Below are 22,530 nucleotides of genomic sequence, written 5' to 3'. Positions count from 1 at the left end.
TTATGATATCCAGACGAATATCAATGTCTTATCCAATTGAACTAATAAGTGTAAATCTGGCCATTTACATTCTGAAATAGATATTTTAAATAATATCCAAATTGTTGAGTTCTCTAAATAAGACATTGCAAACTTTTTCCAAACTAATCTAGATGAAGCAACTTCTCAGGTTAATTCAAGTTTAATTCACAAATTGCCTATACAGGTTTGATTTATCATTAAATTGATCAATCAGTAAAATTTGGGTTTTTCAAAACCCATTCAGTAAACCAGTACTGACAGAAGCCCCGCCCCAGCGGGAATCCCATGTGGTTTCGGCCTTAGGGAGAAGTGCCACAGTGTTGAATGTGCCCAACATTTGGTCTACTGTTTACACTTATGATATCCAATCAACAGAGATTTTATGGATTATCGTCTCATTCAATTTAATAAGTTAAATTGTTGAACATAATTTAATGTTCTTCCAATCAAATGAGACACTTTTAAACTTCTCATATTAACCTAGATGAAGCCACATCTCATGTTAATTAAAGTTTAATACCCAGATAGCCTACCCAGGTAGGATTAATCATTGGCATTGATTAATTCAATTTGCTTTTGTAAATTCATTCACGTCCAACTTCCACATTACTGGTACAGTACTGGTAGTTCGTCAACATCTATAAATAGATTAAACTTGTCTTTGCAGCTTCCAATTAATTCCAAACCCAAACTTTGAATAAATGTAGGGAAAATTTTTCCTCTAAACTTTTCTAATAATGTGCAAGCTATCAAAGGAGGTGGTCACCACTCCTCCGCTAAGTAGTGAACCTCCGCCCATAAAAGGATTGATCTCTGACCTCAGCAGCGATACCAACCCTAATTATGCCATTAGCGAAAAAACAGCCGAAATTGCGAACGCTCTCCAAAATCAACCATCAAACACAGGCTTTGTGACGGTTCTCCCCACTTTTGCACTGATGTATCGCCATGAAAATGTGGCATCGGTCCAATACCACCGTGCACAGCTAAAGCACGATAGCTCACTGGCTAACATGAGGGGACAGGTGGAGAGAACTGAGCAACTATTGACAAAAGCAGGAAATGAAAACATTCTGCTAGTCGAGGAACTGCGTTTGAAATCTGAACAATTGAAAGTAATTGCAAATACTTATGACGATGAACGAGCACAAACTCTTCAACAAAATCGTTGTCTCCAGGAACAACTCGAATTAGCCAAAACTAAATACGAGGTAGTCCACTCCAAACTAGATAAATCTGTTGAGTTATCTACAAATAGGAGCGCGCAATTTGATAACATGCAGGCAGTTTTGTTGAACGTTACTCAGAGTAACACGGTTCTACTCAAAATTCTGCAGACCAAAGACGATCAGTTGATGAACACAATGACGAAGTTGGATGACAAATCAGCAGAACTCATTGAAGTCGCTGACCAAATGAATGATGAGAGAACTCGGGTGATGAAGATGGAAATCTTGATTTCTAAGTAAGCGGAAGAAATCTCATCACTGAATCTCTCGCTCCGTACTCAAGACATCTATCTGCAAGCCATGACAGATAAGTTTGAGACTGAAAAGAGCAAGTGCGACACTCACGTGTCCAAAATCAGTACTCTAAGCGCTCAAGTGGACTCTGCAATGCAGCAGAATACCACCCTTAGGTACCATCTGGAGGAAGTCCAGAAGGGTCACACTCTACAGCGTGACTATCCATCCAAGCAACCGGAGCCCGGTACTCAAAGGAGTGAAGACGATAGGTTTCAGACATTGCCTCCGTCAGGTGTCCCCCAGTCTTCTCCGCTTGGCCATTCGGCACTGAGTAATATGGCGCCTCTTGGCCAACAAAGCCAAAGCTTGGCTTCTCCTCTTGGCCTTTTGGCCCCACTTTCCCCACAGGATAAAGCCCACCCTCTCCGCCCGCTTGACGCGGAATACCTTGACAAACTCGTCAAGTATTTCCCCACCTTTGACCCCGTTCCAGGTCAGCCAAACGATACTGAGACGTTCCTAGCTGACATAGAGGACGCGTTGGATGGCTACCCGAACGCTACGGGTTCTGACAGGGTTTACCTGTTGAAGCGAACGTCGAATAGACACGTGACAAGGTTCATTCGCCTACAAGAGCAACACGTGCTAAATGACTACGCTAAACTTGCCACAGCTTTGAAATTAGAATTCAGTGGTTCTGCAACTCGCAAACACGATAGCTCACTGGCTAACACGGTCAAACAAGCTCGGAATGAACACCCACAAGCTTACTATCATAGGCTTCGTTCAGCTTACTTTGGCCTACTCACTGAAACAGGTATGGAAGACCTGTTACCATTTAAACAAATGTTCCTGTCGAACATGTATCCCACCTTCATTACCTACTTGGGCCCTGCAGCCCACATTGGCTTGCCTATCTTACAACTCAGAGAGCTTGCAAGCACAGCTTTTGAGGCATCAAAAGCTCGCAATGCCAAGAGCCCTGACCACTCGGTTTTGAAGTTTGACCAGGAGCACTCACTCCAGTCAGAGGGTGCATTATCAGGTATTGGAGCGTTAAGAGACGACGCACAACAACAGTTTCTACCACGAAACCATGATTCCAATAACCTCCGCGGTCGAAATAACTGTAAAGCACGTCGCCATCAAAACGACTACCGCTACAATCGACCTGTTCACTACGTTCCTGCACCCAACCCACGCAAAGTGTCAGAGCACAAGGGTAACAAAGGGTTGAAGGATGATCAAAACGTAGACCAATGTTCTCCAGACGTTCCACTACGTGAAGAACTAAAGCGAGAAACATTTGAGAAAAGGGTAAAAGAGAAGTCACAAGGACTAGACGGGGAATTACCGGACACCAGGTCCGCAGGAATTAACACCCATAGCAAGGACGTTAAAATTCAAATCCCTACCGCTCTCACTTGAGACCCTATCCAGGGCCCGATTGATCAAGAAACAAGCCCACGGGCTTTGTTTATAGACTCTGATACAAAGGTTGCGAAGAAAAAGGTCAAACGCTTCGTCAAAGCCAAGCCCACTCAAAATCGGAAAAGTCGATCTGCTTCCACCTTGAACAGAATTGACACATCACGTTGTTGCGAAAGACCACTCCACTTTGTGGGGAATATGTCCACTAAACACGAATCGAAACGACCATACCTGGAAACAGTCCTGGAGGACTGCTTAACTTGTCATGCGCTAATTGATTCGGGTGCGACAATATCACTCATCTCTCAAACATTGTTTGATGATCTAAAAAGGGCTTTGAAGCCAACTAAACGTTGGTTAAAAGTGGAACGATGCGATACTACACTTCGAGGGGTCACTCAGACTACCTCGCCTCTCACATTGAGAGTCATGCTGAAACTACACTTCAAGGACATATCGCTCGTCCACCCTGTGTATGTTACTAGCCTCGAAACTGTACCCCTGCTACTTGGAGCAGACTTGATGGATCGGTTACTCCCATTGATGGATTGGAAAACCAACCAGGTATGGTCACAGGCTACCGTGCCTTCTCCACCGACCACACTGTCTTTCCCTAACGCTAGCTGCAACGCAGTCATTCACGAGGGGTATCTGTCGAAAGCACCCCTTGGGAAAAAGACGTTTAAAAAACACTTGGTGCAGAATCCGATCCAAGGAGATATTACGATATCCCAACACATTCCATCAGCCAATCTGATTGACAATTCTTTTCATGTTTTCGAGCCAGCTGTCTCTGTGAATGAGCTACTTCCCTCCTCCTTGCAGTCATGCAATACGGTAGTTGAGATGAACTTCTCCTGCCCTTCGGACACTTCCGCAAGCACTGCGGCCGTCTCAGCAAGAAAAACATTGATGCGCAGAGTATACTCTGCTTCCGATGACACACCTTCCGCTTGTGGGGGACTGTCAACCCTTACATTGACACTAATGGCGTCAGTCCAGCAACTGACCCGATGACTCCCACTGGTGAAACACTTTGCGATATCACAGACCGATATCCTCGTCTCAGTTCGCAGGTACTGAAGAGGTTGCCACACGCGGACGCGGTGGTGACTGACAGACCTCGACAGCCACTGAGGGTGTTGAAGCACAAACACCAGGAGATTTGGTTGAAAGGTTACAGCCATTCTCATAACGCGGCCACTGACAACTCGTACATAGGGTCCGAACCTTTCGTTTGCGCCTCGGATACCAACACCACATGCTGGTGGGGAGGTCCCGAGACGCAAAGGGGGGGAATAGTAGCCCAGACCCATGATGAGCCTTATCGAGGCCGGTGGGGGGGTCGAGACTACGGACAACACCGTACGAGGCCGCCAGAGCATAAATCAAATCTAGTTGTAAACTCCCATTTGAGAACAGTGAGGAGCAGACAGGCCCCTAGACGGGGATTATCTTAGAACACATCTAAGATATTACTGAGGTGTACCACACTGGTCGTAAAGGAAGTACAGTGGACTTGTCCACCTCCAAAACAAATGGCAACAATAATCATTCCTTGCCATGTGTAGTAGTCACTACAAGACAACTAGTAAAATGCTCTAATCATGTATTCCTGTAGGATAACATTTCAGAATAAATCGGTAGGACGACTGGACCCCTTGAGTACCAGTACCAATACCACAGTCAGCCCAGCAACACTCAGTAGGAGGATTAGTAACCTCACTTAAATTGCTTTTGATAACAGTGACTGAGTCTGAGTCACTCGGGGTGCAACACGGGGAAGGGAATCTCCATTGCACTCATCCAATGGTTACACACGCCACTAATAAATAGAACCCTCCATTCAGGAGAAAAGTTATTAGAAGTCAGGAACCACGATCACACCATGTACGACTGGTCTAATACTTAGTACTTCCGTCATGAGGTTAGCTCCTCCGTGAATAACATAGCTATGAAGTATACTTCTTCATACCTACTGCCACTACAATAGTGGAAGACAGTGACTGGTAGTAAAACCACTACAGACTCCCTCGACACCAATTCTGACTGACCTCCAGGCATTGACCTGAAAATTACCTGACTACGTCAGACTCATTCTGAACAAGTTGTAATCTGCCACGATACTTGGTTTCCTTCCCTTGACATGTGTGCTTGCGTACGCATAAACGCACATGTACAACGGAACATCCAATTAGGATTTATGCTAGGATCACTTAAGGGTCCGAGCAAAATACCAGCCTTAGTAAAGTTGAACATTTATTTTGAGGCCTTTAACTCTACAGCTACAGCACTCACCAGTTTTCTTCTCAGAAGTCCATAGGTCATCCCTGTAGACTGCCCAAAACTAGTGCCTTACAGCTGTAGACGTATCATATAGTTATCAACTTAGGATAGTACCCTAACCAACACCCCGCAAATTAGAAGAGCCCTAGATATGACATTAGACAATGCCATGATAGGGTCATTTTGCCAAGACCATGGACGTAGATAGAATACAGTCCAATTTAGATGGTTACGGTGGCATAACTATATTTTGTTTTGTTTATGCTTTCATTTCATTTTGTTTCATTTTCTTCGGCATGTAGAAAGTGATAGAGCCATAAACAACTTCCCCAAACAACCATCAGTTAGTGCCACAACGCCGCTCATTTGGGAGGAAATGTAATGATATATTTCATGAGTGTGTGTGCGTTGTTAACATCTGCCTAAGTTACTGCCCAGATCTTCCAGTCTGGACGACCAGACGACAGGTCCGGAACGACGATCCCAATCCGGACCCCCGCTGCCCAGCCATGGAGCAGACTTCTTCATTTGCAGACACCCTACCCGGGTCGACCACACCAGAGGGGGGACTGCAACAGCGATCACCAACTGGACATCTGCTGTCCAGCCATGGAGCAGACTTCTTCATTTGCAGAAACCCTACCCGGTTCGACCACCAGATGGGGACCACAACGATGGTCCACAACCAGGACAACCCACGGTCATTTTTATGTTGGTTTGCAACATGCAGGTTAATCGCAAGATTGAACCCAACATGGGGGGACTGTCATGACGTTGGCAGTGGGGGTAGGTTTATGACAGTCATAAATACCTCTTTCCCCCTTTTTCTCTTCCCTACTGATGTGACATAAGAAAACCCCTTGGTTAACATAGAGATTCTGGGGACATCAGAAGGTGGGGGGGAATGAACTATATTCTGGTAATCCGACCAACTGAACATATGCGGTGGTACTTAAGGTATATCATGTCAGTTTGGTTGCCCTCTGACACATTCTCATCAATGATAGAATGACATAAACTCTACTGTGGAAAGTCTAAACCTCAGAGGTATCTGATTCACATGGAATTGTTGTTTAATTCAAATGTTTGAATATGAAATTATTTGTGAAGAGATGAAATTTAATTTTAGCTTCCAAATGAGAGATTTGTGTTTTCATAAGCTTGGCTTCTGCTCAACCAGGGGCCCGCCCCTGTGAAGAGACATGGGTTATAAACTTTTCAGACACACCCCTCTCCCTCCACTATAAAAGCCATTGACAAAAATATAACTTCCTGTTCCGGGTACATTTAGGATGACGATCCGATGTCAGAATGGTTCAGATAATAACTACAGAACTAAGCCAACATCAGCATGGACTTTGGTTGTGAATGGTATGAACTTTGAACTCGTATTCACTACAGAAGTGATACCCCCTAGCCGTTGAGTTAGCAACAGCTGCTACAAACGCAGGTTAGGAAGGACAGTCAGAGTATCCCGTCTACTACACATCGACGTTACTCCAACGTATCCAGTGAACACCAGAGACATTCTTCAAAGGACAGAGGACTCGGTTTGGCAAGACGGTCTTCCATCTACCACCATTTTCCTTTTCTGAATGGGCGGTAATTTAGAATGCATAAGATACTGTATTTACGATAGTACAGCTTCACCTCTGTCCCAGTCTCCCGCGCTTTCACTAAAACTCAGCCCCTTTTCTTTGTGTAACAAGCTGTCATATCTGTTCCGCCCGCTAGGGACGTTTTCCTTTATGATGGCAGTTTGTGATCCAGTTATGATTTAATTGTGTATGTGTGATTCTGTGTGATTAGTTAGGTATTTAGTAAATAAATAATTAAACCCAATTTTGTATTGCTGATTCAACTTGTTAGCCAGGATTCTTGCAGATAACCAAGGATTTACAACTTTCAGATGAGACTGAATAAAATGACGATTAATGTGACTGCTATGGAGGTAAAATATTACTAAATCTTTAAGAGTTTATTCGGAAGATAACAGCTCTATAAATATTATTTCGTGGTGTCCCTCTCTAGTTAATTACATTTACATGATTAGTTCAATCAGGTAATATTAATTACGGAGAAATTATTTTATAGAATAGCATTTCATAGCAATTAATCTGGCATAGCCAAAGACACGACAACTGTGAAATAGCATTGTATCTGGTCAAACACCATTTTTTCCAAAACTCTACCAAGGTTTGGTAACAGGCTGATTGGTCGGCTATTTGAGCCAGTAAAGGGGGCTTTACTATTCTTAGGTAGCGGAATGACTTTTGCTTCCCTCCAGGCCTGAGGGCACACGCTCTCTAGTAGGCTTAAATTGAAGATATGACAATATCGTTCGCTATTATCTTCAGTAATTTTCCGTCCAAGTTGTCAGACCTCGGTGGCTTGTCATTGTTGATAGACAACAATCATTTTTTTAATCTCATCCACACTCTCTAATTATGGTTTAAAATGGTTTCACTGTCCAGATCCATCTACACTTGTAAGATATCCAGACACAATGTGTGCCTGATTACCTCACTCTACCTCTACCGCTGTCTCAGTCAAACTACTATGAAACAAGGCATACCTACTTGAATTTGTTTATGATGCCAGTTTTTTTTATTCATTTTTTTTGTCATTTACAATATTACATTGGCACAGTGTACATCATTACTAATCAACAATAAAAATTAGACAGCTTATTAAGTTGGTATTATTGTGTTGCATTAAATATACTCCCCTTTTCAAGGGAACTTCTGAAGTGTTTTCCCCATTAATGTGATACAGCAGGAAAAACATTAGCATTACCGCAACATTACTGAAAAATAATCCATTGTAAAAAAAAATATGTAATAATAAATACATTTTTACGAGAAACACATTCTTAAACTGACACGTTACATTTTCTTGACGTTATACAAATGTAGCAAATACATGGAATTAGAAATTATGTCAATACAAAAAAAAATCACTAAATATATATTTGGAAACATCCTATCAAAAATTAAAACATCCTAACTCGTGTAAAAACATTCCTAACGTGAAAATGTTCCCAGACGTTCAGATTGTGTTCTCAGTTCCCTCCTGTACTCCCTTTTCACTCATGACTGCACGGCCAGGCATGACTCCAACACCAACATTAAGTTTGCCGATGACACAACAGTGGTTGGCCTGATCACCAACAATGACGAGACAGCCTATAGGGAGGAGGTCAGAGACCTGACCGTGTGGTGCCAGGACAACAACCTCTCCCTCAACGTGATCAAGGCTAAGGAGATGATTATGGACTACAGGAAAAGGAGGACCAAGCAGGCCCCCATTCTCATCGACGGGGCTGTAGTGGAGCAGGTTGAGAGCTTTAAGTTCCTTGGTGTCCACATCACCAACAAACTAACATGGTCCAAGCACACCAAGACAGTTGTGAAGAGGGCACGACAAAACCTATTCCCCCTCAGGAGACTAAAAAGATTGGGCATGGGTACTCAGATCCTCAAAAGGTTTTACAGCTGCACCATCGAGGGCATCCTGATTGGTTGCATCACTGCCTGGTAAGGCAACTGCTCGGCCTCCGACCGCAAGGCACTACAGAGGGTAGTGTGTACGGCACAGTACATCACTGGGGTCAAGCTTCCTGCCATCCAGGACCACTATACCAGGCAGTGTCAAAGAAAGGCCCTAAAAATTGTCATAGACTGTTGTCTCACGGCAAGCGGTACCGGAGCGCCAAGTCTAGGTTCAAGAGGCTTCTAAACAGCTTCTACCCCCTGCTACTCTCTGTTATTATCTATGCATAAGTCACTTTAATAACTCTACCTACATGTACATATTACCTCAATTACCTCGACTAACCAGTGCCCCGCACATTGACTCTGTACCGGTACCCCCTGTATATAGCCTCGCTATTGTTATTTACTGCTGCTCTTAATTATTTGTTACTTATATTTCTTATATTTTGTTACTTTTGTTACTTATATTTTGTTGGTTAAGGGCTTGTAAGTAAGCATTTCACTATAAGGTTTTCACCTGTTGTATTCGGCGAATGTGACTAATACAATTTGATTTGATTGTGACATGTGGTAAAATTTCTCACAGCGTGAACACTTAATTTTTTTAATATATTTTTTATTTCACCTTTATTTAACCAGGTAGGCTAGTTGAGAACAAGTTCTCATTTACAACTGCGATCTGGCCAAGATGAAGCAACGTTCAATAATTGCATGCGTGTCTCTTTATGTGGATTGCTGAGCTCGTGCGGATGTCTCTCTCCCACACCTTTCCTCTCCCTTGAATTAGCTAGCTAGCATAATTAGCTGTCAGCTGGTCGAGATGGGTTGTTCTCAGGGGTGTGCAGTTTTAGCTTGGTTTTCATAGATAAATAGACAGAGGTAAAAGAACTGATGGGTAACGATATGGAAAATCTATATCGATATCAGTCGCACTTTTTAAAAATTATATTGCTTTATGAAAAGCAATGCAATTGAGTGAATGCTTGTCTTGGCTGTGTGGCTGAAATTAGACAAATAAAATCAAATTTTATTGGCCACATACACATGGTTAGCAGATGTTATTGTGTGTGTAGCGAAATGCTTGTGCTTCTAGTTCCGACAGTGCAGTAATATCTAACAACTAATCTAACAATTCCACAACAACTACCTAATACACACAAATTTAAGTAAAGGAATATGGACATATGGATGAGCAATGTGTCACGTTCGTCGTAGTGAGGAGACCAAGGCGCAGCGTACATTCTATTTATTAAAACGAATGAACACTGAACAAACTAAACAAAATAACAAAACGAACGTGAAGCTATATAATACGAGTGCTGACAGGCAACTACACAGACAAGAACCCACGAAACCAAAAGGGAAAATGGCAACCTAAATACGATAAACAGCTGCCTCTGATTGGGAACCAATTCAGGCCACCATAGACCTACAATTACCTAGACTTACAAAAACCCCATAGATCTACAAAAACCCTAGACAAGACAAAACACGCATACCCACCCACATCACACCCTGACCTGACCAAAATAATAAAGAAAACATAGATAACTAAGGTCATGGCGTGACAGTACCCCCCCCCGAAGGTGCGGACTCCTGACCGCAAACCTGAACTTATAGGGGAGGGTCCGGGTGGGCATCTACCCTCGGTGGCGGCTCTGGTTCTGGACGCCGCCCCCCCATATTTACACTGGTCCCTCCGCCTTTGTAGAGTTGAACCGTGGCTCATCCCCGGAGGCTCCGGACTGTGGATCGTCGCCGGAGGTTCCGGACTGTGGATCGTCGCCGGAGGTTCCGGACTGTGGATCGTCGCCGGAGGTTCCGGACTGGGTACTGTCGCCGGAAGCTCCGGACCGGGTACTGTCGCCGGAAGCTCCGGACTGGGTACTGTCGCCGGAAGCTCCGGACTGGGGATCGTCGCCGGAGGTTCCGGACTGTGGCCCGTCGCCGGAGGTTCCGGACTGTGAAATGTCGCCGGAAGCTCCGGACTGGGGATCGTCGCCGGAAGCTCCGGACTGTGGCCCGTCGCCGGAGGTTTCGGACTGTGGCCCGTCGCTGGAGGTTTCAGACTGTGGCCCGTCGCCGGAGGTTCCGGACTGTGGATCGTCGCCGGAAGCTCCGGACTGGGTACTGTCGCCGGAAGCTCCGGACTGGGTACTGTCGCCGGAAGCTCCGGACTGGGTACTGTCGCCGGAAGCTCCGGACTGGGTACTGTCGCCGGAAGCTCCGGACTGGGTACTGTCGCCGGAAGCTCCGGACTGGGTACTGTCGCCGGAAGCTCCGGACTGTGGAAGCGCACTGGAAGCCTGATGCGTGGTGCCGGAACTGGTGGTACCAGGCTGAGGACATGCACCTCAGGGCGAGTGCGGGGAGGAGGAACAGGACGTACTGAACTGTGGAGGGGCACTGGAGATCTGCAGTGTAGAGCTGACACAATGCGTCCTGGCTGGATGCTCACTTGAGCCCGGCAAGTGCGGGGCGCTAACACAGGACGCACTGGGCTCTGCAGACGCACCTTAGACACAGTACGCAGAGCCGGCGCAGGATATCATGGTCCAAGGAGGTATACTGGAGACCAGGAGCGCTGAACCGGCACCATCCGTCCTGGCTGGAGGCCCATTCTAGCCCGGCAACTGCGAGGAGCTGGAATAGAGCGCACCGGGCTAAGAATGCGAACTGGAGACACTGTGCGCATCTCTGCATAACATGGTGCCTGACCAGTCACACGCTCCACACAGTAAGCACGAGGAGTTAGCTCAGGTCTCAAACCTGACTCAGCCAATCTCCTCGTGTGCCACCCCCCCCAATTTTTTTTATTGGGGCTGCCTCTCTGGCCTCCGTGCTAGCCGTGTCCCCTCATATCTTTGCCGTCCCTCCTGCGCTGTTTCTACCTGCTTCCATGGCAGAGTCTTGTCCCCTGCCATTACCTCCTCCCAGGTCCAGGATGTCCTCCACTCATCTCTCTCCCGGGTCCATGATGTCCGCTCCTCATTCACACGCTGCTTGGTCCTTTTATGGTGGGTTCTTCTGTCACGTTCGTCGTAGTGAGGAGACCAAGGCGCAGCGTGGTATGCGTACATTCTATTTATTAAAACGAATGAACACTGAACAAACTAAACAAAATAACAAAACGAACGTGAAGCTATATAATACGAGTGCTGACAGGCAACTACACAGACAAGAACCCACGAAACCAAAAGGGAAAATGGCAACCTAAATAGGATCCCCAATCAGAGACAACGATAAACAGCTGCCTCTGATTGGGAACCAATTCAGGCCACCATAGACCTACAATTACCTAGACTTACAAAAACCCCATAGATCTACAAAAACCCTAGACAAGTCAAAACACACATACCCACTTTCGTCACACCCTGACCTGACCAAAATAATACAGAAAACATAGATTTACATTTACATTTTAGTCATTTAGCAGACGCTCTTATCCAGAGCGACTTACAGTAGAGTGCATACATTTTATTACATTTTTTTTACATACTGAGACAAGGATATCCCTACCGGCCAAACCCTCCCTAACCCGGATGACGCTATGCCAATTGTGCGTCGCCCCACGGACCTCCCGGTTGCGGCCGGCTGCGACAGAGCCTGGGCGCGAACCCAGCCCAGCCTGGGCGCGAACCCAGAGACTCTGGTGGCGCAGCTAGCACTGCGATGCAGTGCCCTTGACCACTGCGCCACCCGGGAGGCTAGATAACTAAGGTCATGGCGTGACACAATGACCGAGCGGCATAGGCAAGATGCAATAAATGGTATTAAGATATGGTAAATAGGAGTGGCAATATTGTCCGCTATTATCCTCAGTAATTCATATTTTTCCCACTAATTGGTATTTTGACCAATTACATCAGATCTTTTCTCATCAGATCTTTTCAGACCTGGTCTGATTGGTCAAAAGACCAAATAGTGAAAAAATATATAAAAATTGGGCTGCCTGTGTAAACGCAGGCTAAGAAGTCCCGTAAACTGTTTCTGTTTGCCCATTGGGCCAGGTGAGACTCCCACAACCAGAAACCATATTCCCTGCCGAGATCAACTGCTCAGATTTTTTCTTTTAAACACGATTTGCAGATTTTTACATTCAAATAATAAACACAGTTCTGTAGGAATTAGGGTTTACAGGAGGCCTAATACATTATCACAGGATATTGGCTATAGGCCTAGACTGCCAATATTGTTCTCAGACAATATTATATTTCAAATCTCAAACTTTGATTAATAAAACAGATCAGTTGGTGTAGCACTTGCGATGCACAGCTGAGCATAAATTTAAATAATTCGCTTTTTTATTTTACTTGAACTGATGGTACCTGCATGTGATGGTCATGTTGCTTTCAAGACAACTGAGAACTTGGGAAAAAAACGAGGTCAAATCATGAAGTCAGTGAACTTCAGGTCGGAAAGATGGAGCTCTAGAAAGATGGCCAAGTTTTCAAGTTGGATGTTGAAAATGATTTTTCCCAATAGGATTTGTGTTGTTTTTAAATGCACATACTCAGTATAATCTGATATTTTCTAGTGAGCAGTACATTGCTCTATATTACAAACTGTAACAGGGGAAAATCTACGGTTTCAAATGAAATGTCACCAGATGGCTCTACCATTAAAATAATAATAGTGAACACTATAGAGAGTGACTCTATTGAAGGAGCTTCTCAACTGTCTCCTGTTCTCTGCACTGCTGTGAAAAACAGAGGATGGTCAAACCAAACACCAAGTAGACATCCATCAACTACATCCATCCATCCATCCACCTACTACATCTATCCATCCATCCAACTACTACATCCATCCATCAACTCCATCCATCCATCTACTACATCTATCCATCCATCCACCTACTACATCTATCCATCCATCCATCTACTATATCCATCCATCTACTATATCCATCCATCAACTACATCTATCCATCCATCCACCTACTACATCCATCCATCTACTATATCCATCCACCTACTACATCTATCCATCCATCCACCTACTACATCCATCCATCCATCAACTCCATCCATCCATCTACTACATCCATCCGTCCATCTACTACATCCATCTATATCCATCTACACTTCCATCCATCTGCTATATCCATCCATCTGCTATATCCATCCATCTACTATATCCATCCATCCATCTATATCCATCTGCTATATCCATCCATCTGCTATATCCATCCATCTACTATATCCATCTACACTTCCATCCATCTGCTATATCCATCCATCTGCTATATCCATCCATCTACTATATCCATCCATCTACACTTACATCCATCTGCTATATCCATCCATCTACTATATCCATCGATCTGCTATATCCATCCATCTACTATATCATCCATCTACTATATCCATCCATCCATCTGCTATATCCATCCATCTACTATATCCATCCATCTACTATATCCATCTACACTTCCATCCATCTGCTATATCCATCCATCCATCTATATCCATCTACACTTCCATCCATCTACTACATCCATCCACTACATCCATCCATCCATCTACTACATCCATCCATCCATCCATCTACTACATCCATTCATCTACTACATCCATCCATGCATCCATCCACTATATCCATCCATCTACTACATCCATCCATCCATTCATCTACTACATCCATCCATCTACAATATCCATCCATCTACTACATCCATCCATCCATCCATCCATCTTACATCCATCCATCTACTACATCCATCCATCCATCTACTACATCCATCCATCCATCCACTACATCCATCCACTATACTGCTTTCACCAATCATGTTTCCATGGTAGTCAAATCAAATCAAATTCACTGCAGACAAAGGAGAAGAGGAAGGAGATGATGATGAATTGGACCAGTACAGAATAATACTGTACTCACCCTAATATGAAGTGCACTTGATACACAAAACAATGTGTTAATATATAGTGCTGTAGTTTTCATTGTGTTACAGTCATTTAAAGACTCTCTTTGGATTCAGAAGTCTGATGATTGTGACTTTGGTTAGAAGCTAGAAGGGCATCAGTCTCAGCCTCTTCAGCAGGTGGAGAGACATTACCCTCTCTTTCAGAAACCGTCACTTGTACAGGTTCTGTTTTATAGTGGCTGACATCTAATATCGTCATAGGGGCTCTGTCACCTTTACCTGGGTTAAAAAGAGGAAACACCTCCCCTGTGAACATAGCTCCCACGGTGACAATCAGTTTATTGTCTTTTACGTTGATAAAAGAGAGTACTCCTTTGTCATAGTCCAAATACACACCTAGTGTCTGAGGTCTAGGATTGGCAGGAAGTAGGATGTTGGGGGTCATATTAAGCCGTAAGCCTTTCTCTTTGTCTGAGGACAGGAACCAGAAACCATTGGAAGGTGTGGCTGGTATATCGCCTTGTCTTTTAACAGACCCACTTGCCAGTCCAACCCACCAGGATTCTTTAACGCCTACCTGCTCCTTATCCAGTCTAACCTCCCAGTAAGCACGTCTGCCCGAGGTAAAACCATGTGTTCCAAGTATATAAGCATGCTCACCCGGAGGACATACATTATCTTTACTGTCTCTCACAACTTTACCTGATGAACTAACTGTCAGATAAGGAGGAGCTGTCTTGGGATCCAATGTGACATCCACTGTTGAAGACAAACACAGAATTAGGAGATGACAATGAACTGTAACAACAACAACAATAATGATAATAATCAGAATGTATCAGAAATAAATCTAAATATTTTACCTCCAGCTAGTCTCATAGTCTCTATAGTCTCTATATCCACGAAATCTACACAAAAACAGGAACAGTGGGTAAATGTTAAATGTATTCTGTACAGTAAGTATTCTGTATTAGGGATCAATATTTGCTATACACTCTTAGAAAATAGGGTTCTTCAGCTGTCTCCATAGGAGAACCCTTTTGGGTTACATGTAGAAACAAAAAAGGTTCTTAAAAGGGTACCCTTTTAGGTTCTAGATAGCACCTTGCTAGATAAAGAAAGGCAATATCAAAATAAATTCAGATTCTCTCTGGAAAATGTCTAAATAGATTACCTTCAGCTTGTCTCATAGTCTCTATGTCCACTATATCTACACAAAAACAGGGACAGTGGGAAAATGTTAAATGTATCCTGTACAGTAAGTATTCTGGATCAATATTTGCCATATGATAAAGAAATGTCTTACATTGCAGTGATTGAATGCACTGAATATGGTCCATAGGTAGTGTTTATAATTTAGTGTCCATTGACTTGATTTAGTACTAATTTAAAGTTTTAATTGTATTCTCTTACAGGATCAATGTAGGCCTAGTTACAGTATAATATACCACAACATTTAGGACACATGGTTATAAAGTTAAGCATTGGAAATCAAATCATGAACACTGACATTGAAAAGTGTGATGTGGTTAAATAGATTCCTTACCTCCATTAGGCACATGTGTTGATTTGTTTCCTGAAAAGCAGAACACACATGAGTTTTCAATCCAATCATAGGAGGGATAAAGGTGGGCTTAGGAGATGACTTGATGACTTGCCTAATGTTTTCTCGTGTAGGAAATCCAAATATGGTGGAAAGAGGATTCCATACCCTCTTAGGCTAAAGTTCAAATTTGACCTAGTCTAACATTTTCATGGCATTGTATGCTTATCAATATATAGTATAACTATCAAACCAAAACACAGCCCTGACCTCTCTTTTTGTAGAGCACACCGACGAAGACAACGGACAGGAGCAGAAGCAGAGATAAAATGATGACAGCTGTTTGCAGTCCTGATGAAGTCTCTGGAAGTGGAAAGAAGGTATCCCTTATTTCATTCAACAAACTGGTGGACACACACACACTCACACACCTTGTGATTGGTTCCAGATCAGGATATGCTCATAGCAGAAAGAAACACGGTTATTATCCTTATTTACCTGGTACAGAGCCAAGGTTCCGTAGGTCCACTCTTCCCTCCAACTCCTCCCCTTCAGACAGAACCAGAGAACAGGATACCCAGGGAGCACTGGATGGGGAAGAGAGGACCCAGCTGTGGGCAGACACCAGACCATGGGCACCACTGCTGTATTCCAGCTTCTCAGGTTTCAGAGTCTGCCTCCCATCTGACCACTGTAGCCTGGGCCTTGGCTTCCATCCATGGGAAACACAGCTCACATTCACAGAGTCAGCATCTGTTCTGACTGCTGAGAGGAGAGGAGGGCTGCCCATCACTGGGAAGGAGATTAAGTGCACATTAAGGAGGAGGGGATTAAACGAAATAATGTCAAGTCTCCGAGAGTATCAAATAAAAATGATATTACATTTTTGGTACCTCAGCAAATTCAACAAACTATTTGTGAAACAATGATGGAGATCATTTCATTTCTGTAGCATCCTTCCTGGATATGTTTTGCTTGAATGAACTCACCAGTTACGTTGAGAAAGACACTGGCAGTCTCATAGTCCTGGTTACTGCTGACGTAGCACACATACTCCCCTTGGTCTCTCAGAGTGACATTAACCAGCTTCAAGGTCACATCCCCTCCCTTCAGCCCTACTGACGTAACCTCCCGGAGCCCTAGGGAGGTGCGGCCCACGTATTGGGACTGCTGTGAGGCTTCCTGGATCTTTCTCTCGCTGTAGAGCAAGACCGGGTTGTCGAAATCTTTGGGCCGGTACCAACGCACCTCCAGGCCCTCTGCGTTCATGGAAGGGGTGAGCCAGCATGGCATGGTGGCAACATGTCCCAACCGCACCGAGACCGGATCCTCGGGTACCGAACATGTGAACATGTCTGATACAGGAAGAAGAAGGTGTTCAAACTATCACCATCTTCTGATTACACTGTTTTACTTTGTTTTAACTTGGTGAGTTTAAAATGTCATAAGTGATATAAAAAGTTATTAATATTATTACTAAAAGTATAAGCCTCAGAAATGTGTTTGTTTTTTGTAAAATACATCTCAAGGCAACTCCAAAATATAGCCTACAAGGCATTTGTGGTCTGGTATCCAAAGATTCGATATCTTTAAATTTGTAACATCCAATAGAAAACTGGTAGCCTCGTAAATACCAGACTGATTCATGCTGCAGATACAACATCAATATAAGCTTCCGGGATCAGGCGGCTTCGCAAAGCAAGAAAACTGTCACTAGATACCGCAGCCACAAAGTTATAAACCCTGCCTTTGCCTTCGCAAATAACAACTCAATGTTTATATCCCAGGACAAATTAGCTAGTAAGTGCAAGCTAGCTAAATAGGACAAATTAGCTAGCAACTGCAAGCTAGCTAGCTAAATTGCCATACATGTTTAATGCTTTTCGAACCTGTCCCCAAATTAATATAATTGGTTCAGAGTTTGTTTTGATATTTTAACCTGCGTGTCGGGATCGTGTTTGGCGTGAGGGGACAAAATAAATGTATGCATGATGGCGCACGCGCGCAGCCGGTTTATGTTCTGTGTAACACTGTACCCAAACCGGCCGCGCACCATCGTGAACAAACTGATTTTGTCCCTAGGATATAAACATTGAGTTGTTATTTTACCTGAAATGCACAAGGTCCTCTATTCCGACAATTAATCCACACATAAACCGGTCAACAGAATCGTTTCTAGTCATCTCTCCTCCTTTCAGGCTTTTTCTTCTTTGGACTTAGATGGCAATTGGCAACTAACTTTATTTTTTCTTATATATATATATATATTTTATTCATAATACAGATCGACAACTTACATTGCTACATAATGCAAAACAAAACGCAGGTACTAACAAGAAAACACTAAAACATACAAAAAATATCAATGAAATAATAAAAATAAACAATTCTAGTGCAATTGTAATCACTCTGAAAAAATCTCATTGGCAACTAACTTTCATAAAAGGTTTATTACCACCACTAACGTCTTTCAGTCACAAACGTGGGTATAACCAATGAGGAGATGGCACATGGGTATCTGCTTCTATAAACCAATGAGGAGAAGGGACATGGGTATCTGCTTCTATAAACCAATGAGGAGATGGGACATGGGTATCTGCTTCTATAAACCAATGAGGAGAAGGGACATGGGTATCTGCTTCTATAAACCAATGAGGAGATGGGACCTGGGTATCTGCTTCTATAAACCAATGAGGAGAAGGGACATGGGTATCTGCTTCTATAAACCAATGAGGAGAAGGGACATGGGTATCTGCTTCTATAAACCAATGAGGAGAAGGGACATGGGTATCTGCTTCTATAAACCAATGAGGAGATGGGACATGGGTATCTGCTTCTATAAACCAATGAGGAGAAGGGACATGGGTATCTGCTTCTATAGACCAATGAGGAGAAGGGACATGGGTATCTGCTTCTATAAACCAATGAGGAGAAGGGACATGGGTATTTGCTTCTATAAACCAATGAGGAGAAGGGACATGGGTATCTGCTTCTATAAACCAATGAGGAGATGGGACATGGGTATCTGCTTCTATAAACCAATGAGGAGATGGGACTTGGGTATCTGCTTCTATAAACCAATGAGGAGATGGGAGAGGCAGGACTTGCAGCGAGATCAGCGTCACAAATAGAACCGACTACTATTTTATCCCTTGGCAACGCAGACACTCGTTGGCGCGAGCAAGCAGTGTGGGTGCAATAATTGAATTAATTATTGTATGTCGGTGTAGGTGTGACGGGAAGGAATTGCGCCGGCAAAAGATTCTAAATAGGCCTATACAAATATAGTAATTAGTATATTACAGTTCCTTTATTGAATCACTGTCATAATTCAGTAAAGATGTTAAACCGACACTACTAGTCTTGGCTACTCACCAGAAGTGGCAGTGGAGAGAGACACACACCAAGCTGCCAATATGCACAGCCACATAACCTGAAGAGAATGAAAAATTATTAATTTCACTATATGGAAATCTTGCCTATCGTTCGTGGGCACATAATACTTTCACCTTCAAATAGCAATCTAAAATATATTGATTAGCCTATGGTCGATCGTCGCAAAAAATCATTTCAATACTGTATTTCCGCAATAGCTTCTTACAAATGAGACAAAGGTGAAGCACATTACGCCATGAGGTACCTATAGAAGCGAAGGTCGACTTACTGTATACAGGGCCCTGGAGCTGTCTTTTTCAATAACGCAAGGTGGCATGTCGTGCGTAAAATCTCTGAAAAATCACGACATCCAAATAAAGTCGGGAAATATTAGTTCAGAAAATAATGCTAATAATACTTTATAATATAATATCTCAATCACACTTGTGCGAATAACTAGACCTGATCTTCCCCCGACAAGACCGTCGAACAATAAATGTGCTGTGACTATTTGTCGCAGTTTACTTTCACTTTCGAATTCGTTTCAAATGTAACGTAGACTTTTATAACTAAACCAAGATAAGATATGGAACGCCGTTTGGGTCTTTGAGTGTCAAAAAACATATACACGTCAAATAACACTATTTGACATGTCAAATAAGCTTTAAATTTCAAATAACACCATTTTATTATAGAATGTTGTATGTAACGCCGTTTGGGTGTTTGCGTGTCAAAAAAAGATACACGCGTCAAATGAATGTGTTTTAAAAAAGCACATTCAAATAATCTGAAAAAATAAACTTTTATTGTAACACTATGTACATATTGTTGTACAGTTGAATGGTGAGGTATAGACCATTTCTATCTACAGTAGGTATTAAATTATGAACATCTATTTTACAGTCGGAAGGATCACGCAGAAAGACTAACTGGTGTGAAATATCCCCTTCAATTCAATTAGTTTTTTAAAAATCAGAGTGAAATGCAACTCATGATACACAGTGGTGAAAACAAGTATCCAATTGTCATACTTGAGTAAAAATAAAGATACCTTAATAGAAAATGACTCAAGCAAAAGTGAAAATCAGCCAGTAAAATCCTACTTGAGTAAAAGTCTAAAAGTATTTGGTTTTAAATATATTTAAGTATCAAAAGTAAATGTACTTGCTAAAATACTTGCTAAATAAAATTCCTTAAATGAAGCAAACCAGACTGCACAATTGTCTTGTTTTTTTAAATGTACATATAGCCAGGGGCACACTCCAACACGCAGACAATTGAGGCACAAGGCGAGACCCAGATTCAGGCACAGGAGGCAGATGGTTGGACTCTTACAATGTTTAATAATCCAAAGGGGTAGGCAAGAGAATGGTCGTGGACAGGCAAAAAGGTCAAAACCAGAACAGGAGGTACAGGTACAGAGGTACAGAGTGGCAGACAGGCTCATGATCAAGGCAGGCAGAATCGTCAGGCAGGCAGGTACAGAGTGGCAGACAGACTCATGATCAAGGCAGGCAGAATCGTCAGGCAGGCAGGTACAGAGTGGCAGACAGACTCATGATCAAGGCAGGCAGAATCGTCAGGCAGGCAGGTACAGAGTGGCAGACAGACTCATGATCAAGGCAGGCAGAATCATCAGGCAGGCAGGTACAGAGTGGCAGACAGGCTCATGATCAAGGCAGGCAGAATCGTCAGGCAGGCAGGTACAGAGTGGCAGACAGGCTCATGATCAAGGCAGGCAGAATCGTCAGGCAGGCAGGTACAGAGTGGCAGACAGGCTCATGATCAAGGCAGGCAGAATCGTCAGGCAGGCAGGTACAGAGTGGCAGACAGGCTCATGATCAAGGCAGGCAGAATCGTCAGGCAGGCAGGTACAGAGGTACAGAGTGGCAGACAGGCTCATGATCAAGGCAGGCAGAATCGTCAGGCAGGCAGGTACAGAGTCCAGAAACAGGCAAAGGTCTAAACCGGGAGAGAACATGAAAAAGGAGAATCGCAAAAGAGTACAGGAAAAAAACACAATGATTGACTTGACTAAACATACAAGACGAACTGGCACAGAGAGACAGGAAACACAGGGATAAATACACTGGGGAAAATAAGCGACACCTGGAGGGAGTGCAGACAATCACAGGAACAAGTGAAACAGATCAGGGCGTGACACAGACATAATGTACAAACAAAGCATTTGCATTTAGTGAGTCCGCCAGATCAGAGGCAGTAGGGATGACATCTTGACAAGTGCCTGGGTGGACCATTTTCCTGTCCTGCTAAGCATTCAAATGTAACGAGTAGTTTTGGCTGTCAGGGAAAATGTATGGAGTAAAAAGTACATTATTTTCTTTACAAAAATAGTGAAGTAAAAGTAAAAGTTGTCAATAATATAAATATTAAAGTGAAGTACAGATACTCCAAAAAATGACTTAAGTAGTACTTTAAAATATTTTTACTTAAGTACATTACACCATTGTAAATAATATATATATTGCCTATTGAGCTCAAGCTAAACAATGCCAAACCACAGATTTTACATGCAGTACAGGTAATGATACTAGCATATCGTATTGTGAGGTCCCTGTGATGTCCCTGGTGATTCAATACATATCGTATTGTGAGGTCCCTGGTGATTCAATACATATCATATTGTCAGGTCCCTGGTGATTCAATACATATCGTATTGTGAGGTCCCTGGTGATTCAATACATATCGTATTGTGAGGTCCCTGGTGATTCAATACATATCGTATTGTGAGGTCCCTGGTGATACAATACATATCGTATTGTGAGGTCCCTGTGAGGTCCCTGGTGATTTTCTTTCTTTCTGGTTTGTCAAACTTTATTCCCACAAACACATTTGTAGAATGCTCCACCCCTCTGGCTTTGAATGACAGCAGCATGATCAATGAGCTGCCGGGTGTATTGCTCTGGAACTCCAGGATCTCTTGAGCCCGCCTCTTCTGGCTCTGTGCCGTTCAGACGCACAAACCTGAAAACTGTCCTCCCTGAGTGGGACCTCCAGCAGAGTGAGGAAGTGTGT

The 22,530-nt window shown here is 43.3% G+C and overlaps 1 protein-coding gene across 1 annotated transcript; it reads right to left on the bottom strand.

Moving 5' to 3' along the window:
* Nucleotides 1-14,429: 14,429 nt before the first annotated feature.
* Nucleotides 14,430-20,015, bottom strand: LOC120049443 (butyrophilin subfamily 1 member A1-like). The gene is made up of 9 exons (XM_038995709.1): nucleotides 19,784-20,015; nucleotides 19,495-19,552; nucleotides 17,109-17,474; nucleotides 16,618-16,911; nucleotides 16,390-16,482; nucleotides 16,123-16,152; nucleotides 15,751-15,786; nucleotides 15,440-15,484; nucleotides 14,430-15,335 (listed from the first exon to the last, which is right to left on the bottom strand). Exons 1-9 carry the CDS (start codon nucleotides 19,829-19,831, stop codon nucleotides 14,668-14,670), a joined length of 1,638 nt encoding a protein of 545 aa, XP_038851637.1. The 5' UTR covers nucleotides 19,832-20,015; the 3' UTR covers nucleotides 14,430-14,667.
* Between the last annotated feature and the right edge of the window lie 2,515 nt (nucleotides 20,016-22,530).

This window comes from Salvelinus namaycush, chromosome 6, assembly GCF_016432855.1.
Source record: "Salvelinus namaycush isolate Seneca chromosome 6, SaNama_1.0, whole genome shotgun sequence".
NCBI classification, from domain to species: domain Eukaryota; kingdom Metazoa; phylum Chordata; class Actinopteri; order Salmoniformes; family Salmonidae; genus Salvelinus; species Salvelinus namaycush.
The sequence above is the reverse complement of the archived record's forward strand: the minus strand, read 5'-3'. Positions and strand labels throughout refer to the sequence as shown.

Coding starts and splice junctions, on each gene's coding strand:
- LOC120049443 (XM_038995709.1), bottom strand. CDS start 19,831: ATGCCACCTTGCGTTATTGAAAAAGACAGCTCCAGGGCCCTGTATACA. Junction 19,553..19,783: donor GCTCCAGGGCCCTGTATACA/GTAAGTCGACCT, acceptor CATTCTCTTCAG/GTTATGTGGCTGTGCATATT. Junction 15,485..15,750: donor GACTATGAGACAAGCTGAAG/GTAATCTATTTA, acceptor GTTTTTGTGTAG/ATTTCGTGGATATAGAGACT.